Below are 26,192 nucleotides of genomic sequence, written 5' to 3'. Positions count from 1 at the left end.
GCGTTTCTTTAATGTATCTTGGCATTTTGTGACCATCATAAAAAGCTTTTTAAATGATTCAATTCGGTTTCAATAGTATAGGGATGCGATAAAATGATAGGCCTAAGTGGAAAGGCGCCACGATACAACTATAAGAACATTCTAGTCATTTTACAGGACGTATTATGCCGAATGGAATAATATGATGATTGCTGAATTAATTACGCTTTAGTAATAATTATTACTGCAATGTTATTACGCGTTTCACTAATAATATTTTGCGACTTCCGTGTTTTTTCTCCCCTCCAATGTTTGTTTTGCTTTTTTTTATGGCCACGCGTAACATTTAAAGCTCTGTCTATACACTATAAAATTATTTTGACAAAAAAGTGTGATGTGCCCAAATATGGTAGTTCTATGACATCATCATGACCATATATGGTCACATCAAATTTTTGTTTGTGCAAAAAAACGACCAACAAATCAATTATATTAAAACATCATCGAATTATATTGCGGGGGAAATTGTAAAAGCAGTATATACAATTTTCAATATCATAAACAAGGTAAAAATTACATAATGCCTACATCGGGAGAACTGATTATAGCCATAATCATAGATGTATTTGAAATCAGGTAAAATCTCGATATAGCCGAACGGTAGCCGAGTTGTTGAGTTGATGTTAGGTTTGAACAGGTTGCGCGCTATTTGCATGTGTATCGCCGTTGAGACCCGACATACTTTGGCCCATGTTGCAAGCCGTTTAAAACGTATTCCTTATGCCGAAATGGCCCACTAGTGATTGTCATTATTTGGAATTTGATGTATAGATTATACCAATACCGCATTTATTTCAATAAACGCCCTCTTCCTCATAAAACATCTTTGAAATATTCAACCTCCACCCTCTAATAAATGCCCCGCCACATATATTTATACACTTATTATCAATTATATTTGTTGAATAATTCATTGACTGCTATATCTACAATTTATTTACCAAGTATTTTCATACAATTATTTACTGTTATCACTCCTTGATAATACAAAATACAATGTTGTACTCATATCTAGGGGAATTTATTTTATTATAAAAATTAATGTTACCAACAAATACCTCCCTCGAATGAACGCCGCCACACCTAACACCCACCCCCGACATCACAACAACATAATTTCTCATTACTATACATAGATCTGACAATGAGTGTGGCCATCATAAAAAGCTTGTTAAAAATGTTTCAATTTGGTTTCAATAGTAATAGGATGGGATGCGATAAAATTATATGTGAAAGGGCGCCACGATACAATCACGGTATATTCTTGTCATTTTACATATTTTTATAATAACAATCATGGCCTATATAACATCATACTCGATCTGTAGGCCTCAACGATGAAAACTGGAAACAACGCGTTTACAGAATTTATATTACATGCAAAATGATTTTTATACGCCTTTTTAATTCTTATTCTTCAACACATTTACGACCGACGCATTAACGTCAGAAGTCATCAGCAACATTATTTAATGCTCGTATTGTTGCCGTCTTAACATCTAACATTAACAACACAAGTACAATATTGATCACCTCAGCGACTTCATCATGGATACTTTTTAAAGACAGTTTATATGAATATAATGATAACAGTATAAATATATGGTATATTTTTTATCCCGTTCATTTATTTGGTTCAAATTTGCAATTGGCTGACCAACACGTCCTGTTTATTAATAATTTTGACATTGCCACGCACCTGATGAAATTCATTTATTGATTAGGAGGTAAACTACCGTACTATTTATTAATAATGGCAATGATACACACATTGTCTTAATTTATTATGCCTATTGTGTGAATTAACACTACATGTTTCCCAACGTTACACTGTGATCTGTTACGTTAAACACCAGAATGAATGATAGCCGTGCTACTACCCATACATACTAATAACCTGGATATAATTTCTCCTTTATGAAAATTGTACGTATTTAGTTTTGCTGATGTTACTTATTATTATCGCGGGATTATCACACAAATATAACGAATGTCTTATAAGAAATGAAATGAAGTTAATTAGCAATGTTATTAAGGATATTAATAGAAGGAAAAGAAAAGAGCTCATGATTGGACCACTTTGTTACTAATGTACAAAATAATGTAAAACAAGCTGGGGATAATAACAATGCAACAGTAGGAGACGGACGTGCATTGCTAGCTCTCTCCGGTTTAGCGTGTATTAAGATTGTGAAGCCTAGTTGAAGCTGTGTTTAGTATACACTTATAGCAGTTTGTTAACGATATTGCACAGAAGTAAAATGCCACCTAAACTAAAAAAGGCGGAAGAAATAGCCGAACCTGAAACAGAAAACGTAGGGCAAGATATTCGGCAATATGGCGAACATTTTGATGTATTTGGTAGATCCCGAACTCATCACGGTGATGATTGAGTTCAATCTTTAGTTTAATTCAACAATTCTTCGGGAAACTATTAATCATTGTCCGTTGTTATGTTTGATTTCATACTTGTATTAATAACCCTACCTAATTAAATTCGTGTTTAATCCGTTTCTGGAACTCGTACGTTTACATACACATTATGCCTAATGAATAAAGAAAAGTCTAATTTAATTTAAACCATTAAAAAAAATTATAAATTAGAAAGTACATTACACATATCATATCACAAACTGTCCAATAATTTAATGTTAAACATTTATAATTAAAATAATATTTTTTTTGATAAATTAGATACAAGAAATACATACCAGTATCATTTAACAACTTGTTTATGACAATTGATTTTAATTTACCAAAAACAAACTCGCATTATACTTATATTGATAAGTGTGTGATGGTATTGCAGTAATTAACTAACCACTGTAAACATCAAAGGCGCTTAGTAGCACTGATTACACTTTAAAAACATCATGATTAATGTTTTCTTTAAACAATTTAAAATTATTTAATATAGTTACAGAACGTGAATAGGTCATAATTATTAAAATAATATCAACTCATGTCGGGCGTCCAGACAAAAATTCATATTAATCGTTTTTCTAATATGTACATTGGAATTATAGATAGATAGTTTTTCATTTACTTTTTTTTTTAAATTTGATTTTCCATTCTTTAAATACGATAGAAATCATGAATATGTGTTTTTAATGCAAAGCTTTTACTTAGGTTTATTGTTGCGTTGTAATTTTATGGTATGTACCAGCAATTTGTATTCCCTATTTGCTATGATCTACCTCAATCATCATGGTACCATTTCGATTAAATTTTCGAACTAAACCTTTTTCAATAATTCAAACAATATTTTTTGTAGGGCTACTAATGTTTTAACGACAACATTTACAATGCAGATAATAAATATTTCCTTTGATTGCAGCGAATGTAACATATTTAAAATGCTTGTTGTTTTGTACATAAAACAAATAAACCGGTAACGGGTGGAGACAAGACGTTTTAGGCCTAATTAATTAATTGATTGATTAACTGATCGATAAAGAAAGACAACACAAATATGATCTGTACTTTGTACAGTTTGTAACGTTTTACTCTCCTACAACCATAACAAATAACAAAAACTGCCTCGTAATGCAGAAGTCAATACAATCTTGAAATTATACATATACATAATAATAACGCATTTCTTATTTTTAATGATCAATTTCGAATTGTGAAACAAATGTGTCAGTAGGCCTATGTTTAGAATAATTCTCCTGATAATAATATAATATTGTGAAAAAGGTAAATAAAAAAATAAAGAACCACCATATTTTACACAATTGGTAACAGTTTATAAAGTATAAATACCACAGTTATTATAAAGTGTTTAAACGTACTGTACCATCCAACAGAATATCATGCAAGCAAATACGTATGTAATGCATTAATATTAATAAATTATTTTTAATTTAACAATGTAGCCTATCAAAATATTTAACTGAATTAGCGTTATATATGATCATATCTAATTGATTTTAGTGCAATATTAGATAGTTTGTTGTGAAGTGAAAAATACTATAACATAATGTTTGTAATATTTCAGGAAGGATGGACACCTTTGGGTGCTGCTGCAAGTAAGGGCCACACAGATGTTTGTACTATTTTGATGAAGGCAGGTGCTAATTTGGATCTTACAACCAATGTAAGTTTTACAAACATTATTATGATTGAGTGCTATATGATTCAGTGTGTTTAAAGGGCGAACCGGTAATAACATACCTAAAGTACTGTCACTACATTATATAAATAATACTAAAGTAGCAGAACCATTAGAACTATTTATATTGTTCTGTTAAACTTCAACACAACATGGTACAACATAACAACAATAGTTATTTTCATAGCATATTTGTATAATAACAATCATGGCCTGTATAACATCATGTTCGATCTGTCGGGCTCAACAATGAAAACTTGAAACAACGCTTTTACATAATTGATATTACAGAAATCAATCATGCAAATTTATTTTTATACGCCTCTTTTTTTTTTTAAATTTAAAAAATTTAAAAAAATCTTCCAATTTACGACACATTCACGTCAGAAGTCATCAGCAACATTATTTAAAGCGTCCGCCGGTTGATCTGAGAGTTTTGATAGAAACAGACATTAAGCTATATAGCGAAACCATCGATAGCGATAGTAACCCTTTGTTAGTATGTTTTAAATAATATCAACGAATAGGCCTATTGACGAAACCAAGTAAAGCGGGAAAAAATAAATAAATAACTAATATAAATATACTGTATAAGATTATGTTTTTATTAACGATTTCATTGCCCGTTTATGTGAGCTTTTAATTAAAAGAAAATGTTGCGTTCGCAGAGTGAGCCTGAGAAACAAAATCCGCTAAACTGTTATCTGAAACAGGTCTAATTAGCCTCATACTATAATAATTTAAATGCAAAAAACTCACAGTAAGTTTACGTCTTCCTCTCATTGTTTATTTAAGATTCCTGATAATCGGAATGTAATCAGTTTTGATTTGCCAAATAATCTTGTGTCAAATCCAAATCTACAACGTATGACTGATGAGCTCCAATTGATTTAAAATTAGTATAGTTCAGACATTAATGAAGGGGTTATCCGAGCGGAGTTGGTGAAAACTGTCCATAATAGGTTACTTTTCTGTCCATAATAGGTTACTTTCTGTCCATAATAGGGACTAGAGGGCGCTGTTGTTTGTCCATAATAGGTGACTTTCATAATTGGCTGTCCAAAATAGGTGACTTTTTGTCCACGATAGGGGATTTTATTGGAGTAGTGCGCCATCCATTGTGTTGTCCATAATAGGTGATTTTTTGGCGTACTCGTACGTACGTAGTTTATTTTGCGAGTACTAATTTGTTTTCTGTTCAGACTTCGAGGCTACCTAGGAGGCCTAATTAGTATAACTATATTTATTTAAGTCTCTCTAGCCTAGGCCTAGGCTAGTCCTGTTAGTTAGGCTACCTCTAGTACAACTAGCCTAGACCATTTTTTATTGTCCACTAATAATGAAATGTGAGATTTATTCAACAACAAATAATTTAATTTGAACTTCATTTTAGGTTTTGAATGTTAGTACGGACAGACATTACGCAACTTACCATACTATTGCAAGTTTAAATAAATCACCCAACCCAACCGTTCTTTTACAAAAATAAAAAATACCCCATAATAATACTCTAATATTGAAGAAGTTTTATTTTTTTAAGATAATGAAAATGTAAACTGTTATTTTTAATGCATTGGTGTTTCAATGTAATTGTTGTATTTTTTTTTCTTTGGACTTTATTTTGTTTTGTTAACAGTAATAATAAAAATCAACTTTATCAATTTAATATTGCAAATAACATCACAGTTCAGCACTTCATTTCGTCATTTTAGGTCCTTCCCTATTTCAAAATCCTGGATCCACATAGCTCAATGACAAATCATCCCAGTATGAAGTTGATCAACAGCAGCAGCACATCTCATCCATTTATTATCTTGTTGTTTAATTAAATGAATCAATTTTAATGTTTAATAATAAGAATTAGACAATAAATCAAGTTTACATACACGCAGTGTACAATCAACACCTTTGTTCTGTATTCAGAACAGTTTATTCAAAATCTAAATCACATTAAAAAATACTGAATTATATTAATTTTCAAAGTGTAAAAACATGGTTAAACTACAATTTAAAAAATAGCAAAGATAAATAAAATACACCATAATTATTATGTTTATTACTATAATTATTGATCGATGATATGATCAAAGTTATTATGTTGAAGTGATGTACTTTTCCATTTCAACAGCATACTGTATATGAGCAGAATATCAAACATCTGTATGCCTATAATAAAAAAAGGAAATATTTAAATACTATAATAATGTTTAAGTATTGTATAATGCAAGTAACTTCAATCTTAGTAATGCTGAGACAAATTTTCATGTTGTATGGTGGGACACAGTTATGTTTAAATATTTTATTGCATTTAAAAAAAAGATTTGTAGGATTGTTTTACTAAATTTAAGTTTATACCAGTTGTCAGAGTCAATTATTACCATACTCACTAAATGAAAACTGATATTAAGAGCCATTGTCTGTAAGAATCAAAGAAATATCAAAAATAGTGGCAGACTCAAAAAAATGGATTTCTTTCAAATTTTGCACATGGCTATATATGTGTTGAGAGAAATCAAATATGAAGTATTTTTTATTTCACACATATATTTCCATGGCAACGGCCAAATTTGTGTTTTTGACAAATTTTGTCCTTTTTTAAGGTTTTTTAAAATGGATATTGGTACTACTTTGATGAACGATATTTTTGTTTTGTTCATTTAATTATAAAAAATAATTAGTGTATGCATAATAACAATGCATTGTGTACCAGTTTCATATTTTTTATTTTTTTTTTATTTCAAACTTTGGGAGATACCATTTATTTAAAAAGGGGTGTTTTTCACTTTTTTTAAATTGTTAAATGCAACTAAACTTTACTTCACCATAACGCCCAAAGTGGTGTTTTTTTTTAGCTGATTTATTAGAAATAGGTAGTTCTAAGGTTTAATAATTGATTTCTAAAATAAAATACTGGGGTAATTTAAAAATCTACAAGCAGTGTTGCGATAAACATAGGCATTTTTATAAAAAAAAAACATGGTATATTAGTAAAAACATTTTGTTTTCTTTGATTATCTGATTTGAAACTCTTTGGTCAGAACAATTTTTAATGTTTTATATAGTTCTAGTTGTGTTGTGAGAAAACAAACATTATTTTTAATTATAGATTCTGTAATTCCCAGTTTTAATGTCATTTTATAGGTTATTTGAATAAATTATCAGATCGTTGTGAATTTTAATCTTTGCAACAGATTACTCCTCTCTTATTTTGAAGCTCCTCTTTCATTTTTTTACTTCTTTTACTTGCTAACCTAAGCAGATCCCACATGCCCATCCACCACCACTTTCGACTAACACCCCCCCCCCCCCCCCTCCTTACCCCGACAATAGCCACAAAAAGATAAACTGCAACACTTTGGTCGATCATCCACTATAGAGTGTCAAATGCATGCATTCAAGCACCACCCACACTGCCGCTACCATCGCCCAACCAATAGACGGATTCAAACTCCTCCATCCCACCCCCTCCCCCTTTCTCAAAGCCCCCACCCACCCCAAGTTAAAAATTGCAATGCAAAAGATAGGACATGAAGTTAAGTTTTTAGACACTCGCCTCCAACCCCCTAACTATTTCAAACTCCTGGATCCACCACTTTCCCCTCCCCAAAATTGAACCAATCAAAAGTCAATGATATACTCAGGTATGTTAATGCTACATAACAAATATTGAAGCCCTGATGTGAAATTTCATTTCATTTAAGGTCAGCATGTAAAATATCACACTTTAAATTCTATATTTTTTTTACTGTGATGGTTGGATTCAGTATTAATTAATAATTATCTGATAATTATTTAATTTCCCTTAGTTATGCATAGCAACAGTTACTATGGTAACTAAAATTGAGATATTCTTTAGATTTTTCATACTTACCTTATACAAATTTAAATTTGTAGATTATTAGCACTAGCAGGCATGCCTTATTTGCATTTTCAAATTACCGTTTCACAAGGTCATATTCGTAAGGACTTTTATTTACAGCGGGCACCTCCCGTAAGCGGCCACCTCCCTTAACGGACGCAATTTGAAAAGCCTGTTTGTTCTTCCTATCTAATTAGTGCATTTGGTACCTACCTTAAGCGGCCACCTCCCGTAAGCAGCTGCGGGCACCTTTTTATATTAAACATGAGATTTTTTGTATGATAAATGACCTCCCGTAAGCGGCCACCCGAAAAATGTGATACTTATTGCATGGACCTATGAATTAGAGGTCCATGTTTATTGTATTTCTTTATATATTAGCTTTATTTCGAAGCGGTTTTAAAAACATTACTGTGAAGAGATGAGAAAACTACACAGATTTTGACCGACCATTTTTCATATGATAAAAGCTTTTAAAATTTGTCTAAAAATGCTAAAAAATACTAAACCACCTGATTATAAATAATAATACAATTAGCTGGAAAATTGAGAGGCTCTTTTCGTTAAGAATATCGTATATAGTCATAATACGTGATTTTGGCCCTTTATCGGCAGAACCTCCCGTAAGGGGTCACCGCCCGTAAGCGGCCACTTTTCCAGGTCCCGAGGATGGCCACTTACGGGAGGTTCAATTGTATTTAAAAAAACAATTATCCTTAGTTACGCATAGAAACAGGTTCTAAGATAACATAAATAATACATTTTGACATAATTTGACCCAACAAATGACCCTTTCACAAGGTCAGACATTTTCTGGGATTCAGTAGGTATAGTCAGGCAGCATTTGTCACTATTATTAACTTTACTTCATATATTTAGCCAAGTTTGATTTTTCACTTTTAAGTGATCAAGGACATCACAAGAAACAACTTCCAACTTGTTGTCCAAATTCTAAACGCGTTTTTCATTCGCTGGGGGCGCTTTTTCAAAATGGCCGCCTATGCTATCAAGTACTTATATCTCGGCAACCACTAATCGTAGAGACTTGGTTTTAGTCTTAAAATGTTCGTAAGGTACATAATTCTATTCACTATAATGGAACATTTTGCCCTAAAATTACCGGAAATACTATTTCTGACCATTTGACCTTTGACCTGGTCTTATCATATCTCAATAACTATTGGTCAGAAAGAGTTGATATTTATCCCAAATTGTTCAGAAAATACATGTTTCTATTTGCTTTAATGCAAAGGTTTGTTTCAAAATGGCCGGAAAAACCATATCTGACCTTTGACCATAACCTGTGTGATATCCACAACATGTTGGTTATAGATAACATTTTTCGACAGACTGCTCAGAACATCCATATTTGTAACACATTATTGATTTTTCAATTATTGATGCTTTAAAACATTCACTTAAGCTTGGAAATTAAAGTTTTAAAATAAATAAAAGCCACTCATTATCCTAGCCTGTAATTGGCTGAAAGTTCAAGCAGATTAGATTTCATGAGTTTAAATGGTAAGGCTGGTATTCATGAAAGGGGACTATCTTTAGTCCTGGACTATCCTTAGTCCTGGACTATCTAGTCCAGGACTAAGGATAATCCTGGACTATCCTTGATATCGTATTCATGAAACCTGGACTAACTAGTCCTGGATTAAGCCATGGAAAATTACAGCAGCTAGGTGGTCCATGATGTTTCCTTCTAAACTTGTTCTAAACACGCTAGCATTGCAATCGCGTACTACGCGTCCAGGGTATAATTTACCCTGCACAAGTTCAACTAGAGGTCAGATTATAGGTTCTGCACACAGTACGTGTACACGTGTGACAGATGCCTGATGAATAAATAGTAACATAAAACAACCAATTTTGCCATTAAACCAGAATCATAAATGAAATTATTGGAAAACAAAGTAAGTCTTGAATATTTCAAGAAGACTCTTGTGTAATTTTATTTGAATTTCATGTAAAGAAATTGAATTTTAAGGCGAACTTCAGGCCTAGCATATGCCTAGCTGGCTAGCCTAGTAGTAGTAGTAGTAGGCCTACCTTGTTGGCCTAGCCTACCTCTCTCTAGGCCTACCTAGACTAGCCTAGGCGCAACTACTATCTAGGCCTAGTATTCCTACCCACTATTCTACCTATAGTCCTAGGCCTACACTAATTTCACTAAAAATATGGCCTATTACCTAAGGCTAGGCCTAGGCTAGTTCCAGTAGTAACTACTGTCTACTCTTTTCTTTAGATCTAGACTAGCCTAGGCCCTAGCTAACTACTAGGCCTATATTATATATAGGAGGATTATAGGCAGACTCCTTCTACTACTGCTACTACTAGTAGTAGTGCTACTAAGGGCTAGTACTAGGCCTAGTAGTACTTTTTTATATTTTGTTTAAAAAAATGGATGCATCATTTGTTATTAATTGATCTGTTACAGTAGGTTGATTCATAATAATAATAATAATATGATAATTAAATTTAAAAAAACTAGGTCTAACCTAGCTAGCTGCAACTTTGTCCATCTAGTTCCTACTACTAGACTAGAGTAGAGCAATAGCCTGCCTTCTACTAGCTACTGACCAGGGTAGTCTCTCCTGGTAGTAGGCATAACAATAACATGCATTATTTAATTGAAGATTTGTGTTCCATAAGATTTACAATGAGATATCACATTTAAATAGTGCACTACCTTATATATAATTATTTCAAATGTTTTATTTATTTTTGTTAAATGGTGAACCTAAACAGCATACAGTATGCATGATGACCATAATTCAAGGAGCCCTCATATAAATACATAAAACAAACAAATAAATATAGCAAAGCAAACAAAAAAACAGAAATAAGAAAAACATGTTCAAAAGAAATATTGATTATAAAAGGTAATTTCACAGGAAAATATAAAAAAACAATAATACAGTAATTATTAATTTCCAATATTTATTGTAAATTACCTTTTTTATCTACACAGATTTTCAAGTCAGCAAGGCATCAACATTGTTTAAAGACTGATTAAATTAAATACTGTTATTAGGACTATACTACTACAGTATTTTCATTGTTGGAGCTGTGGTTGCAAAATTATCAGAGTATAAACTGCAGAATTGAGAATTGGACATAAATAATTCAAGACAAGTCACATGATGACCATCTTTAAGTAACAAAACTATTTATTTTGATGACAATTGTCTATAATATAATATTTCAGTCAGGAATTATTTATCTAAATAAAAGTTGGACAGAATGCTGTGATCTGAACATGAATGTACTACAGTAATATGGTATTTGAATTTATTTATTTACTGTTTTTGAATAAAACAATAGAGTAATTTAAAAAGTTTCATATGTGGTTTTTATATGGATTTTCTTATTTTCATTTATTACTACACAAGTACAACTTGCTAAAACGTATACAATTGTTTTGATAGTCCTGTTTCTCTCTGCATGATTATTGTGCTCCATCCAGGTTTGTTAGCAATTGTATCTAAAAAAAAATATTTAAACAATGTTAAATTACATCCAAACAGCTTTACAACTGAAAGACAGTACAGATAATAGCGGTAGACGATAGACAATCTCTAGCCCTGGCCAATAAAGACTGTAGGCTTACAAGCCTAGATAATTTGTCACAATACTCCACTTCATTTTTGTTTTCAATAATACTGTACCTCTTTAACTTGTACTCGAATAATTATGATGAAAATATCCAGAAAATTAAGCCTTCCCCCTATATAACTCTACAGTGGATGGATCCAGGATTTCTTAATTCAATCCCCCACCCATCTTGTGTAGTTTGCAGGATGCAATTTTTTTAGACAATTTATTAATACATTTTAAATATTTGTCTTTATCTTATTACCTTACTTGACCAACAGCATCATTCCATGTAGCCTAACTAGGACGGCAGTGGAGGAGGCATATAATATTGACCAGATATATGTGTTCAGCAGTCTAAACCAATAGAAAAATAAATGAAATTAAACTATATTATCTAAACAAATATTGAAACTATTACTAGCCTAGGCCTATTTACATTTATTATGCCAAAGTAAAATTAATTCAACAGGTTGTATATAATTTGTTTTATTTTTATCTTATTAATACCTTACCTGACCAACAGCAGCATTCCATGTAACTAGGACGGTAGTGGAGGCATATAATATTCACCAAACATTTGTTCAGCTGTCTAAACCAATACTAATAGAACAATAAATAAATGATATTAAAATATATACAGTATCTAATATTTACTACTAACTATTAGCCTAGGCCTATTGCATTTATTATGCCAAATTAAAATTACTTCAACAGGGCGTCCTATGTAAATTGATCCAATATTTTGAAAATACCTAACACTGCATTCCAGTCTAGGCCTATAGACAAGGCATACTAAGTAATACAAATACTGTACTAGACTTCGGCCTAGCTAGCTAACAAAAATTATAATATGTAAAATATATTACAAATTAAGATATATAAAGTGATTTATATCTTTAAAATAAGTTAAATGTGCGCTTAATGAAGAACAAATCATTTTAACACTAGCAGTATAGGGTGGTTGCTAGGCAATATCGCCCTAGGCAAGCGCTGTCAGAATTGAAACTGTGGGCCTAGCTTTTGGGCCTAGATTAAACACACTAAATTAACTTACTAAATATAATTTTTTTACTTTCTAAAGTACTTTATTATATTAAATATACGTTATATTTACTAATTTGATACAAATAAAAATGATTAATAATATTTTGTTTCTTAAATATGGTTTTAACGTTGTCACACTTGTAACCTACCTTACCTCAGGCCGCCATTTTTTTCGAGCTATTCTTGAGATAGTCCAGGACTAACTTTCTTAAACCTACCCCTTGGGTGGACTATCTTTTGCCGGTTTTAGTCCAGGTTTAGTCCAGGTTTAGTCCAGGACTAAAGATAGTCCCCTTTCATGAATACCATTTCAAAATAGTCCAGGACTAAATCCAGAGATAGTCCAGGATTAAAGTTAGTCCCCTTTCATGAATACCAGCCTAAGTGTTTTGTGGTAACATCCGATGATTTCAGTCAAACGAATGAAAAGCGAGACCAATTAGGAAAAGAAGCATTGGAAAATTTCACGAATGGTTGAAAAACCGTAAAATGTTGGGACCCTCAAAAGAAAAACAACTTCTCGTATTTCAAGGATGTAGGAGCAGTGGTGAAAACCAAAATTAAAGGTCAACTAGCAAGAGAGAAAGCTGCTGTCTAGATTGTTAGTTGTGGCAAAGAGCAGGCCAGAGTTCGCTCTAAAGGATGTCATAGGCAACTATGAGTTCAATAGCACTCCACCATCAAATTTCCATCCAGATGGAAGAATGATAATGCTTTCTGGAAAATCCAAGGTATTGCAGTCAATAACAGAACTCCCTCTACCAGATAATGTCAACAGGCCTGTACAGAAAGATGATATAAAAGCAGCATCAATCCTAATTATTGATGGAATGTGTGTCGTCAATATGGTAAAGAAGGTGTCCGATAAGTTCAATGCTTCTGACTTTGCATCTGAATTTGTTAACCTGACTGTTGGTATGAGCAAACCATATGATGAAGTTCGTCTTTTATTTGATCAATATCTATCAGGATCTTTAAAAGAATCTACACGAGATAAGAGAACACAGAAAACAACTACCATTCACTACCATGTCAATGACAACACTGAGATTAAGAACATTAAGACATTTTTATCGCACATAGAGACCAAAGCTGAACTTACAAAATACCTGTCAGAGAAGATACTTAATCACTTCAAGAACAACACGAAGAAGGTCCTAGTAACACATAACACGTCCATGATGGCAAACTGCAATCTCTCAAAAATTATCATGATGCCAGAGATGACACACGGACAACACACATTGGAAGAAGGGGACCAACTGGTCTTATTGAATGCCTTTGATTGTATGAACAAAGACCCAAGTGCCAATGTTGACATATTTTCTGTAGATACTGATGTCTTTATCCTTTTAACAGGAAGCTATCCTCTACTTCCTCCAATGACCACATTTTGTAGGAAAAGAGGGGAAAAAATACCTATATGGGAATGCTATTACCGACTTGGAAAACAAATATCAGCAGCACTGATTGGATGGTACGCATTTAAAGGTACAGATAACACAGGTACATTTGCTGGGAAAGGAGTGTCCGCCCATTTCAAAGCACTTATGAAATGTGACGATGAAATACTAGATGCATTTGCTGTATATGGACTGACCTCTGAAATACCAAATTGGATTTTCAGGCAAATGGAAAGATATGTTTGCATATTATCAGTACTTCTAAGATCAAGGCAGATTTATGCCACAGACTTGAGATGGATGTTATTTGCACAGAAAGGCAAGGAAGGACAACAATTACCTCCAACCATGGGAACTCTTAGACCACACGTGGAAAGAGCATACTACATGTCTATTGTATGGAATTCATCATGCAAGCCAACTCTATTTATTCCACCAGCAACTGACTACTCCTGTCAACGAGAAGATGGTCACTTGAAGCCGGTATTTTGCAGCAATCCACCAGCACCAGAAGCTCTTCTAGAAATTCGTCGATGTACCTGCAATGGTTCATGCTCAACAAATCGCTGCAGTTGTAAGAAAAACAACTTGCTCTGTACTGATGCATGTGAGTGTGGTGATGGATGTGAGAATACAAAGGACACGAATGTAGAGCTGAACTTTATTTACTGGAGAGGGTAATCTGACTATCATCAATATTTATGGTATGTATTTATTTATTATAACAGTTCCATTGGTGATTTGAAATATTGATTTTGGAACAAGGGATATCATCAACAAAACCACAAGTACCGGTACAAGTTATAAACAATACTAGACAAATCTATAGTCTCTCAGTTGTGGATATTACATGCATTAGGGCAAGAGGTCAGATATGGCATTTCTGTTTGCTTTAAAACAAAACATTTAATTACAGTAAATATAAAAAGGCATACTGCGAACAATTTGAAACAAATTTTAAGTCTGTGTGACCTTTAGTTACCGAGATATGATGATAGAAGGTCAAAGGTCAAATGGTCAGAAATGGCATTTCCAGTCATTTCTGGTCAAAATGTTCCATTAGAGTAAATAGAAATATCTACCTGACGAACATTTTAAGATTAAAACCAAGTCTCTACGATTAGTGGTTGCCAAGATATAAGTACTTGATAACATAAGCAGCCATTTTGAAAAAGCGCCCCCAGCGAATGAAAAACGCGTTTAGAATTTGGACAACAAGTTGGAAGTTGTTCGTTGTGATGTCCTTGATCACTTAAAAGGGAAAAATCAAACTTGGCTAAATATATGAAGTAAAATACAAATGCTGCCTGACTAGTAAGTAAATTTGGGAAAAGGTAGTAAAGCTATGTAATTAATTGTTTGTAGTCATGAAACCCCATATTAAAAATATTGTACTTAGTTACGTATAGAAACAGTTACTACAGTACACTATAGGTAAAATGTTGATGTCATTTGACCTCAATATGTAAAATATAATTTTTTTTTTCATGAAAACTCCATATTTTATTTAAAAAAATTATCCTTAGTTACGTAAACAGGTTTAAGATAACACTAAAGGTCAATTTTTTACCTTTATTGAGATTTGTCAAGACTTTCTTTCTGAGATTATTAGGATTCAGTATTTAAAGTAAATTTGGTAGTAGAAATGTAAAACTATGTAGAAAAATCGTATTTATAAAAAACCCCTTATTTAAAAAATATTTTCGCATAGAAACAGTTACTATGGTAAAATGTTGACCTCATTTGACCTCAAAATGAATGAATTTACAAGGTCAAGTTTGTCATCACTTTAAGATTATTAGAATGCAGTAGAAGTAAAATTGAGAAAAATTACAAATGCAATAAATTCTTTGTATTCATAAAAACGCCATTTTTTACGTTTTTTTCAAAATTACTTTCCTTAGTTACACATAGAAATGGTTGCTAAGGTAACACTATAGGTAAAAAATGAAAAATGTTGAGAATTTTTTATGAACTATCTTGTAAATTTTGATCAAACATTAATAGTTGTAGTAAAGTGGGGACCTGTCCTGTTTTGCATTCTGACCCCTTTTGACCTCAAATGACCTATTTACAAGGTCAGATTTTTGGGAGGTCTTTCTGTATCTCTTTACACAAAATAGATGTAAAAATTTATAAAAACCATTGACGCAATTATTTCAAAGTTTAAAATTATTTTCCATCAACTAAATATTTCAATGCAAAATACTGTTTTTCTGGCAATTAATTGAAATAAACCTGGCAACACATTCTCCTATTTTATCTAAACTATTCGTATGACTCTAGTAGCATTATGACAAGCCACATATACATTTTATTATTGTATTAGCCATATTTAAATTGTGTTTCATGTGTTTTGTTTGTTGATATTTTGTTTGTATTTTTTTGTATTTTTCGTATTTTCCTGGCAACACGAAACCTATGTACAAAATTTACCCCAGTGTTTTTTTCGTGATTATTGTTGACAAACCTATTGTCTATCAAATTACAAAAGTTCATTGATATAAAAACACCACTTTGGAAGTTATAGGTACGTTTATGAGGTATACTTTTATAAAAAAAATATTTTTTAAAAACACCCCTTTTAAAAATAATGGTATCAACCAAACTCCATTCTGTAAAATTTTTTTTTCTACATTAAATGGAACTCAATACATGTTGTTTACACTGCTATAAACAAAAACTTTATACTGTAAGTATTTTTGGTTAAAATAAGTATACAAATTTGTACTTTTTCACTATAGAAAATCTGTGAAAAATGGCAAAAACATCAGAATTTGGATAATTGACCGTTGTCATGGCAACGGAGGCTAAGAATTAAAATGAATGTTGTAGATATGCTTTTTATTGAAATGTCTATTCATGGTAAAAATTTGAGCGAAATCCATTTTTTTACATCTGCCACCAAATCTTTGATTTTTACAGACAATGGCTCTTAAATTGTGTTTCATGTGTTTTGTTTGTTGATATTTTGTTTGTATTTTTTTGTATTTTCCGTATTTTCCTGGCAACACAAAACCTATGTACAAAATTTACCCCAGTGTTTTTTTCGTGATTATTGTTGACAAACCTATTGACTATCAAATTACAAAACCTCATTGATATAAAAACACCACTTTGGAAGTTATAGGTACGTTTATGATGTATACTTTTATAAAAAAAATATTTTTTAAAAACACCCCTTTTTAAAATAATGGTATCAACCAAACTCCATTTTGTAAATTTTTTTTTTCTACATTAAATGGAAGTCAATACATGTTGTTTACACTGCTATAAACAAAAACTGTATACTGTAAGTATTTTTGGTTAAAATAAGTATACAAGTTTGTACTTTTTTACTATAGAAAATCTGTGAAAAATGGCAAAAACATCAAAATTTGAATAATTGACCGTTGTCATGGCAACGGCGGCTAAAAATTAAAATGAATGTTGTAAATTTGAGAGAAATCCATTTTTTTACATCTGCCACCAAATCTTTGATTTTTACAGACAATGGCTCTTAAAATGGTTATGCTGCAGTAGCCTTCCATACAATATTTGTGGGGTTTCATATTGTAACTTTTCGCGGCACTGTTTTGCCTATAGGCCTAGTTAGATAAATCAGTCATAAACTTCAGTCGTACCTTTGTAGGTAAGAAATATTAGTTTAAAATGGATAAATCACTATAATTGTTGAATCAGCTTGTTTTAGATATATTTAGGATACTATTGATATTAATGTTATTGCATTTTGAGAATCTATATAATAGTTTTGATTGTGTATAGCCTAGTTCGAAGGGTGAACTAGCTATCCCACAGTATGCACACATGTGCGCGAGATGCAGCTGTATAGCCTAGGTCTGCGGGATGGTTTCTTCTTAGTTGTTATGGCAACAGGGATAGTGTTGAAAAGGCGACTGGATGTACCTTTCTGATGGTTATGTTTAGGGTGATCCCTTAATGCTTACATTTGTTGTATTTTGTACTTTTTAATAGTTTTAATTTATAGATTTCGTAGATTGTCAGTTATAGTTTTTTCCTTCATAGGTATTAAAGTTTAACAGTAGAAATTCATTGTGCTGCATCCATAGGCTCACAGCTTTGTAAGTTATGTCATACTATAAAAGATACTGTATGTAAACAACAAACTATGTAACAATTTAATTAACAATAATATAGCATATATAATCATATTGATATGATAGCAAGGTTTAAAGTATTTCATATGTACTACTGTATTTGAATATCAATTTGAAGGAATTATACTTTCTGTTATTTTCACACATATTCAATCTTGAATAAAACGGTTATACCTAACGGAGCATTTCTAAGCTGTTTGATTTTGTGTCCGTGAAAATGGTCAAATACAAAATTTGGTAAAATTCTGCTATAAAAACCAGGAAGACCTTTTTCAGTAGTTAAGTAGTTTAACCTAGTGTAATAACATGTCTGGTGGCTTCCTAGAAGATGAACAAAGATGGTGGATATACGGTGGATAATGTTTGCTATAGCATGAAAATAAAACTCTGAAGTTGAATAAAATACTAGAAACGTAAAATTCAAGTTATATTATCTATTTAGTCATCTGATAACATTTTTTACCACACTGTTTATTTTTCATAATCTTTTTTTCAAATTGCCTCTCTATTTACAACATTTGTGTACAAAAGAATAGAGATTTTACTGTGTAATTTGAACTATCCCCCCTGATAATAATCTGCTTATTTTCAATACGCTTGTGTTAACACAAATACAATCCCAAAAACTAGAATTTAATTCGTCACTTTGACGAATTATAGGTGATCATTTTTATCATTTTACTGAAATTAATTTTTTTTTAAACATGCACGTACGTTAACATACGATCGGAAAATGTTGATGTATGCCATCCTATTATATGCTTATAGTGCTGAGTTGTGCCTATATGCCATATACAATATGTACAGTATATACTGTATATCTATATACAGTGTAGCATAGGTGAAATTACGGGACACATGTTCTAATTTTTTGGCATGATGACGTTATCAAACTAAACTTTAAGATAACAATTTCGAAAGATAATTAATTGAGCAAAAAAATATAAGATTTGGAAAAAAATTTGGCACGTAGAAGCGCTGTGCGCGCTCTTTGAATTGTGTATAACTTTGACGAAAAATATGAAAAAACTACTTTTTCACTTCAACTGGCCATATGTTAACGTCACAACATCCGATAGGCTTAATTTTTATATGAATTAATATCTACATTTTATCAGCTTTCATAATAAATTATAATCATCAAGGTAACCTTCAATTCTGAAGAGCTGTAAGATATTCAAATTTACTGCGAAGGTGAAATTACACGGCCTACGTTATTTAAGTTTTTACGCGTGATGACGTCATTAAAATGAAGGTAGTGTCAACTCATGATAAAGATAATTAATTAAGCAAGCACATACTGAAAGTTGTGTGAAATTCGAGCACACATAACCAAGATGCGCTCTGTTGAATGTGATAATCTACACAAAAAGATAACAAATCCTAATTTTTAAATTCAAGTGGCCATTTGATGACGTCAAAACATTTTGTACGTAAAATGTGTACATGAATTCATATCTACAACTCAATGGCTTCCAGAATAAGTTAAAAAAATCGGGGGTCATCTTGCATTCTGAAGAATTATTTTCATTTTAAAAAAGACTTATTTTTTACCATTTTCAGAACTTTTGTAAAATAAATGTGCGCATTTTGTCATTTTTAACGTGCTCGTATAGCGTTATTTTAAGTCGGAACTGACTCAAATTTGGTGAATGTACTAAGGATGGTGAGTAGAATGAGATTTGTAAAAAAATTCATATTTTTTACGCTTTTTAAGTATCGCGCGCGCAAAAACGCATTTTTGCGCAGTAATTTTTTGAAACACGCAAATGGCCTAATTCATGCTCTAAATTGATCAAAACTTAATTTTGAGCGTTTTAAATTTTTAACGCGCGATATCACGCGCATGAACCTACGTGCGCGTGCGTTTTTATTTGCTAATATTTTTACCCTTGATCTGAAGTTTACGTGTAGTGAATTTCATTAATATGTGATAATGAATTATGGAGATATGATTGATAATGTGATTTCGCAAAATGGCGTATAAATGTCGTCACGGATGAGTGATCACGCTGGAAAGCTTATTAGGATTAAGTTGTATTATTTGAAAGATATTCTGAAATTTTTGTAATCATTGACATTAAACTTTTTGAGATAATTGTTACACAAAATAGTGTACAGAAACAATAAAAAGACTAGACATGTAACTCGTCACTTTGACGAGTTTGGTTTTCCGCCGCGCAAGTGGTGCAACATGAACGTGTAACGACGTACCTTACCGTACCGAACATTAAGGGGATAGGTTGAGGACAAAAGGAAGTGTCCACGTTGGCATTATGACCTGAACTGAAGAATATGATATGTTTTTATTGCTGAATTCTATTAGTTTGATTCATATATAGTATACACAGTATAATCTGTATCCATATCACATACAGTGTAGAATAGGTGAAATTACGGGACCCGCTATTTATTGCAATTTTTAACATGGCGACGGCATCAAAATGAAATACAAAGATAGCAATTTCGGAAGGATATTATCTCAGCAACAACATATTAACGTGCAAAAGAAATTTGAATACGTGAAATATTGATGCGCGCTCTTTTAAATGCAATGAATTATGACGCAAAAGATGAAAATACGACTTTTTTCATTTAACTGGCCATATGATGACGTCACAACATCCGATTGGCAAAATTTTCACATGATTTCGTATCTAAAATCCAATAGCTTCCAGAAAACGTTTTAATCGTGATTATCAAATTTTATTCTTACGAGCTATAACAGATTAAAATTTACTGTAAAGATGAAATTAATGCCACACGTAATTTAAATTTTTAGGAATGATGACGTCAAAAAAAATAAAATATTTATAAATCATGCGAAAGACAGTTGATTGACCTAGACAATATCAAAATTTGGGTGAAAATGGAAAACGGATAAGTGGAGATGCGCTCTATTCAATCTGGTGAGCTATGACGAAAGATACAAAAATCCTAAATGTTATATTAGCGTGGCCATACGATGACGTCACAATGTCCGGTTAGCCATATTAATACCTGATACGATATCTACAACTCATCTACTTCCAGAATATGCCATCCACAAAAAGTTGACCGTCTAGTTTAGAAATTACGATTGTTTAAAAAAATGCATATTTTAAACGAATTTTTTAACCTTTTCATAAAAAACGCGCGCAAATTGTCCAATTTGACGTGCTCGTATGACGTATCTTTAAGTCGAAATTGTTTAAAATTTGGTAAAATTACTAGAAAAGGCTGGAAAAACATAAATCACGCGAAAAAAATACGTTTTCAATGCTACGTGCGCACCGCACACGTAAAAATGTGCGCACGCGTGGGAATTTTTGACATGCTTAAAACGACATGAAACGCGTAGAAAATTGATTATAAATTAATTTTGCGCATTTTGAAATTTTAAATGCGCGTGCGCGCGTAACTTTGTGTAAAACACGCAATTTTTTTTCCACAGAAAGTTAGCGCATGATATAAATTAAACTTTTGGAAAGTTTCAATATAAAATGTTATTTGGTTTTCGACCTATGTTAAATAGAAGGAAATCGTTAAATCACGCGTAAGTCACGTTGCGCAATTGTAAACGTCATGAAAAGCTTCGCAGTACATCTTCATGTGCATGACGATATGTTGAGAAAGTTACAAAATGTTATGTTTGCAAGTTTTAGAGAAAAGCGTTCCACAAAAATCATACAGAAAGAAAGAAGATCAAGAAAAAGATGTTGATTTCGTACAATCACAAGAGGTTTTCCTGCAACTTCGTTGCGGAAAACCAAAAAAAAATAAAAAAAATAATAAAAAAAAAAAAAATAATAATAAAGATTTTATACAATAACAATAGGTGATCATTTTATTCTAAATGATCACCTAATTATGAAACATAGGGGAAACTATAGACCGATATTCATTGGAATGTAAGATCAAATGGCCTTTACGTTAATTTTACTTGATCACATCGAATTGATTTCAATACAATATTAAATAGCTTTTTGTAGAAGACTACTATAACATGATGTTTGTTATTATTTCAGAATGGATTTTCACCTTTAAATGTGGCCGCACAAAACGGCCACACAGATGTTTGCACTACTTTGCTCAAGGCAGGTGCTAAATTGGATCTTCCAAACAATGTAAGTTTTACAAATATTATTAATAACAGGTGCTATATAATTCAGTGTGATTACAAAAAATAATAACAATTTTACAATTTAATGGGCGTGCCGTTAATAATATAGGTTAATGAACCAACCACAATGCGGGTCATATTATAGATAACTAGCAATTACACCCGCCCCAGGGTGGGTTTTAAAATTAGTTTAAAGCCTTCTCAGTACATAACACCTGACGCCAGTACCTCCCTATACTCAACAACCCCCACCCCTCTTCAATAACACCCCACACTCTTTTTAAAAAACAAATTCTTCCCAGGACAAATTCAATTCAACTTCAGCTTCAAATTGAGAGAGTATACATAGCTACGATAGGCCTATTTTTTAAGTTGTTGTAAACTGTGTAAATAAATAGGTGTCATTTTGGCTGATAATTAAAATATCTAATTTTGATTAAAAAGTAGGGGAAAGTGGGCTATTTTGACCACATTTTGGTCCCTAACTTAGATCCTAGATGGCGGATGATGTTGAAATATAGTTTAGAACCTTCCCAGTACAATTCCGGTCATATGTAAGGTTACGTGCAGTAACAACAATTAGTACAACGAACAAACAAACAGACAAACAAACGTACACACTCTCTCACTTATAATATAGATAGATGTAATGTAATGTAATTTGTAGCGAGGTTGACTGTATTGTCGATAACTGCACGGCGGTCGTACATCTCACATAGGCGATGTTACGAGAGCTACAATAAGGAATGATGAGTAGTAGTAGTGATAACATCCTTGTTGCTTGTGTTTGCAAACATATGCTCCATAACTCCAAAATGTATTGTAGATGGAGAAGCATTCTATATACTTAAGTTTAGAGTTTACGATTTTTCTTCCTGTTAAGTTAAGTTTATTAATTAATAATAATTATTAATTAGCAGCTTCCTTGAGTGAAATAAGTTGACAGAAGCTGCCATGTAAGAAAGATAAATCTTTTGGTAGACACTGAACTTAAATATTTTATCATTTTTTAAGGCTACTAATTATGCATAATCAAGTTTTTTTGCAACAGAAACTGACCTTTCTTAGGGGCCATGGTACAGCATTTGGCACTGAAGAATTACGTTGTCTCAGTTGGGTATTGCCGAAGATTCTATTGATATACTCGATGATGCTAATTAAAATGTTAAATAGCGGTAATTAATGGCTTTCTTAAGCGTACTAGGTACAGGACGAGTTGACACATAAGAATGACGGATCTTTTGTTAGACTCTAAAAATACACATTTTAGGATTGGTTTCATATGTGTACTCATTATGTTAATTATGTCCAGTGGGACATATATTGACCTGTAACCCTTTCTTAAGGGGTCATGGTACAGTATTTGGCACTTAATAATTATGTTTTCTCAGTTGGGTAAACATACTTATTGCATTGTCAAAGGTTTCATATCAAGCGTCAAATCGAAGCGAGTCGCTTGAATCTTGAAAAAGTTATACCGTTTTATTTATTTTTTTTTTGTTAAGTGAAATTATAATATGTTCTCTGTTTTGTTGTGATGACTAAGCCAAGACTGTTTAAGCACCTTGCTTGGTCCTATACATTAATCAAGAGCTCTTCTCGTGTAGTGCCCGCCTTCACCAGAGGAAAGGTAATCTGTCTGAGGCAAATACAGCATTAGAAGCTGGCTAAATATATAATAATTGCTTTCACACATAGAAGAAACCTTTTCTCTAACCTCTTGTAATTGGTTTAATTTTAATTTGTTTTATTTATTTAATTATTTTTATATACTACCGTATTCCTGGTACACGAATAGCAAAACCAAAATAGAGTCAAAAGTATAAGACTAAAACTATACTCATTATGCCAATTACCTGCGACTCGTGTGCGAAGGTTTACTATCATTGTACAAGTAGTTTATAAATGTGCATTAGGCATACTCCAAGTATCGCATCTTCTATCAGCAACCTATTATATTTTGTATAAAGTACTATACTTTTTTTTTCAGTACGGGAATACACCTCTTATAATGGCTGCATGTACCGGTCACGTGCGTACATGTATGTATCTCATCAACTTTGGAGCAGACGTAAATCATTTGAACCACGTAAGTCATTTACACAATAACATTTAGTGTCATATGTGTCATTTCAAACCACTTTGATTTAATTTTGCTTAAATGGTGTTCACTATACTAAATTTAAAGCATGGTATTACTATACAAATATGCGTGATGATAGTTCACAGTAGGTATGTGATCATATCAATGGTCTCATTTCTGTTCCAAGACAATACTTACTGACAACAATGTATTTTTTGTTAACATTTTACTATTTTAGTGGCAATTTTGGATTATCACCCCAACCCACCCCAAAATGTGCGTTTTCCTGCAACCTTTCTGTTCATACACATGTAAGGACCCAAGAAAACATTCAGTCATTATTGTCCTTTCCGGGTGGCACCTATCTCAATCTGAAGCTAGTCTATTAAACTATACAATCTAAATATTGTATCCACGAAGTGAGAAGTGTATTGTAACGAATGTAAGAGAAGATTGAAAAGACTCATAGATGTTTCATTGAAGTTAACACAAAATAAGTTAATAACGAAAGTTATAAATCAAGCCTAATATATGCGTGCTTCAACTATCATGCCATAAACAGCTGCATCAGTGTCGCTTTTCTAACAGCAAACTTCATCCTAAAATTATGGAATACTGTATGAAAAACGGCTGAAGACATCGACTAATGCGATATTATTTCCAGTAAATATTTACTGTAAGAACGCCCGTAACGATTTTGGACTATATTTTTAATCGTTGTGAAATCAAATGAATAGCAAGGTGTATTGCTGTTACTATAGATATTTTAAATTTACACAATCAATGCATTCTCTCTGATGTCATTTGTAGAGTAGGAAAAGCCATTTGAATTCGCGTTAAAAAACGCGCGTTTCATTGATTCTCTTTCTATTAACTCTGTCTGCCTCTTTCTTTCTAACAAACACCGAATGAATTAAAAGTTGTTTCTGCCGTCCTTATTTAACGCTAATTCTACATAATGGGTATATATACTTTCTTTATAGTTTTCTCGATCTAAATATGTACCACCATTTAAAAAAGGTAAAGAAATGAACCAATTAACAATGTCGTCGGTATAAAGTTCTATTATCGGTACTTCAAAAACTTCATTAGATTGAATATAAAATGTAATGTATGTACTGTGAGTAATTTGTGGGTTCAACATACCCCTATAACATAGTATTGATACGTTTTGAGTCTGGGTCTTTGTATTCGGGAAATATCGAAAACCTTATATAGCCTAATATTGAGAAGATTGTGTTGGGGTCTATGTTTCAACAAATATGGAAAACAGAGACCCTGGGTTTCGGGTCTCTCGTCGCTGTTTTCTAGGTATTTGTTTTCGTAATCATTCGTTATCATCTGTATTAACTTTTTATTTTGTGATGAACTCCATTAGACATTATTCTACTTTACTGTTTGCTCACAACTTTGCTCGATCACGATGAATCGAACGTGTTATCATTACCACTTTTATTAGTACACACAAAAGACAAATCCAACTGTGTGGTTGTGTATTGTGCAAACTTTAACTATCTAGGTCCTGTACCACCCACTACGTAACAATCAACAACTAATGTAACATTAACCACTAACGTAACAATCAACCACTAACGTAACATAAACCACTAACGTAACAAAAATCAACCCCTAACGTAACATTAACCACTAGTGGTTGATTGTTAGCATAGTGGGCGATACAGGGCCTTCCGTACATCAGAAAAGCGTGATATATTCATAACACAACTATATGTACATAAATCAGACGTGACTTACCCCAATCGCTATGTCAGTACAAGAACATCACGCGTATTCTCAATAGGTACTCCACATCAGGCATAAGGAGCC

At 32.2% G+C, this 26,192-nt stretch overlaps 1 protein-coding gene and 1 long non-coding RNA gene across 3 annotated transcripts in view; one reads left to right on the top strand and one right to left on the bottom strand.

The window, feature by feature from the left end:
• LOC144843358 (uncharacterized) overlaps positions 1 to 22,581 on the top strand; it is an 851,823-nt gene extending 829,242 nt beyond the window's left edge. The window contains exons 7-8 of the mRNA XM_078700149.1: positions 4,040 to 4,138; positions 22,188 to 22,581. Of these exons, the coding sequence (XP_078556275.1) occupies positions 4,040 to 4,138; positions 22,188 to 22,349 (261 nt within the window). The 3' untranslated portion in view covers positions 22,350 to 22,581. The remainder of the gene's footprint in view (positions 1 to 4,039; positions 4,139 to 22,187) is intronic.
• Positions 11,234 to 12,832, bottom strand: LOC144843145 (uncharacterized). 2 transcript variants are annotated; one of them, XR_013612231.1, is made up of 4 exons: positions 12,809 to 12,832; positions 12,133 to 12,204; positions 11,878 to 11,969; positions 11,234 to 11,502 (listed from the first exon to the last, which is right to left on the bottom strand). It is a non-coding gene; the product is annotated as an uncharacterized LOC144843145 (long non-coding RNA). The 2 variants fall into 2 exon arrangements; XR_013612232.1 differs by having other exon boundaries at positions 12,814 to 12,832.
• Positions 22,582 to 26,192: the final 3,611 nt, after the last annotated feature.

This window comes from Antedon bifida, chromosome 5, assembly GCF_963402885.1.
Source record: "Antedon bifida chromosome 5, ecAntBifi1.1, whole genome shotgun sequence".
NCBI lineage: Eukaryota > Metazoa > Echinodermata > Crinoidea > Comatulida > Antedonidae > Antedon > Antedon bifida.
The sequence above is the reverse complement of the archived record's forward strand: the minus strand, read 5'-3'. Positions and strand labels throughout refer to the sequence as shown.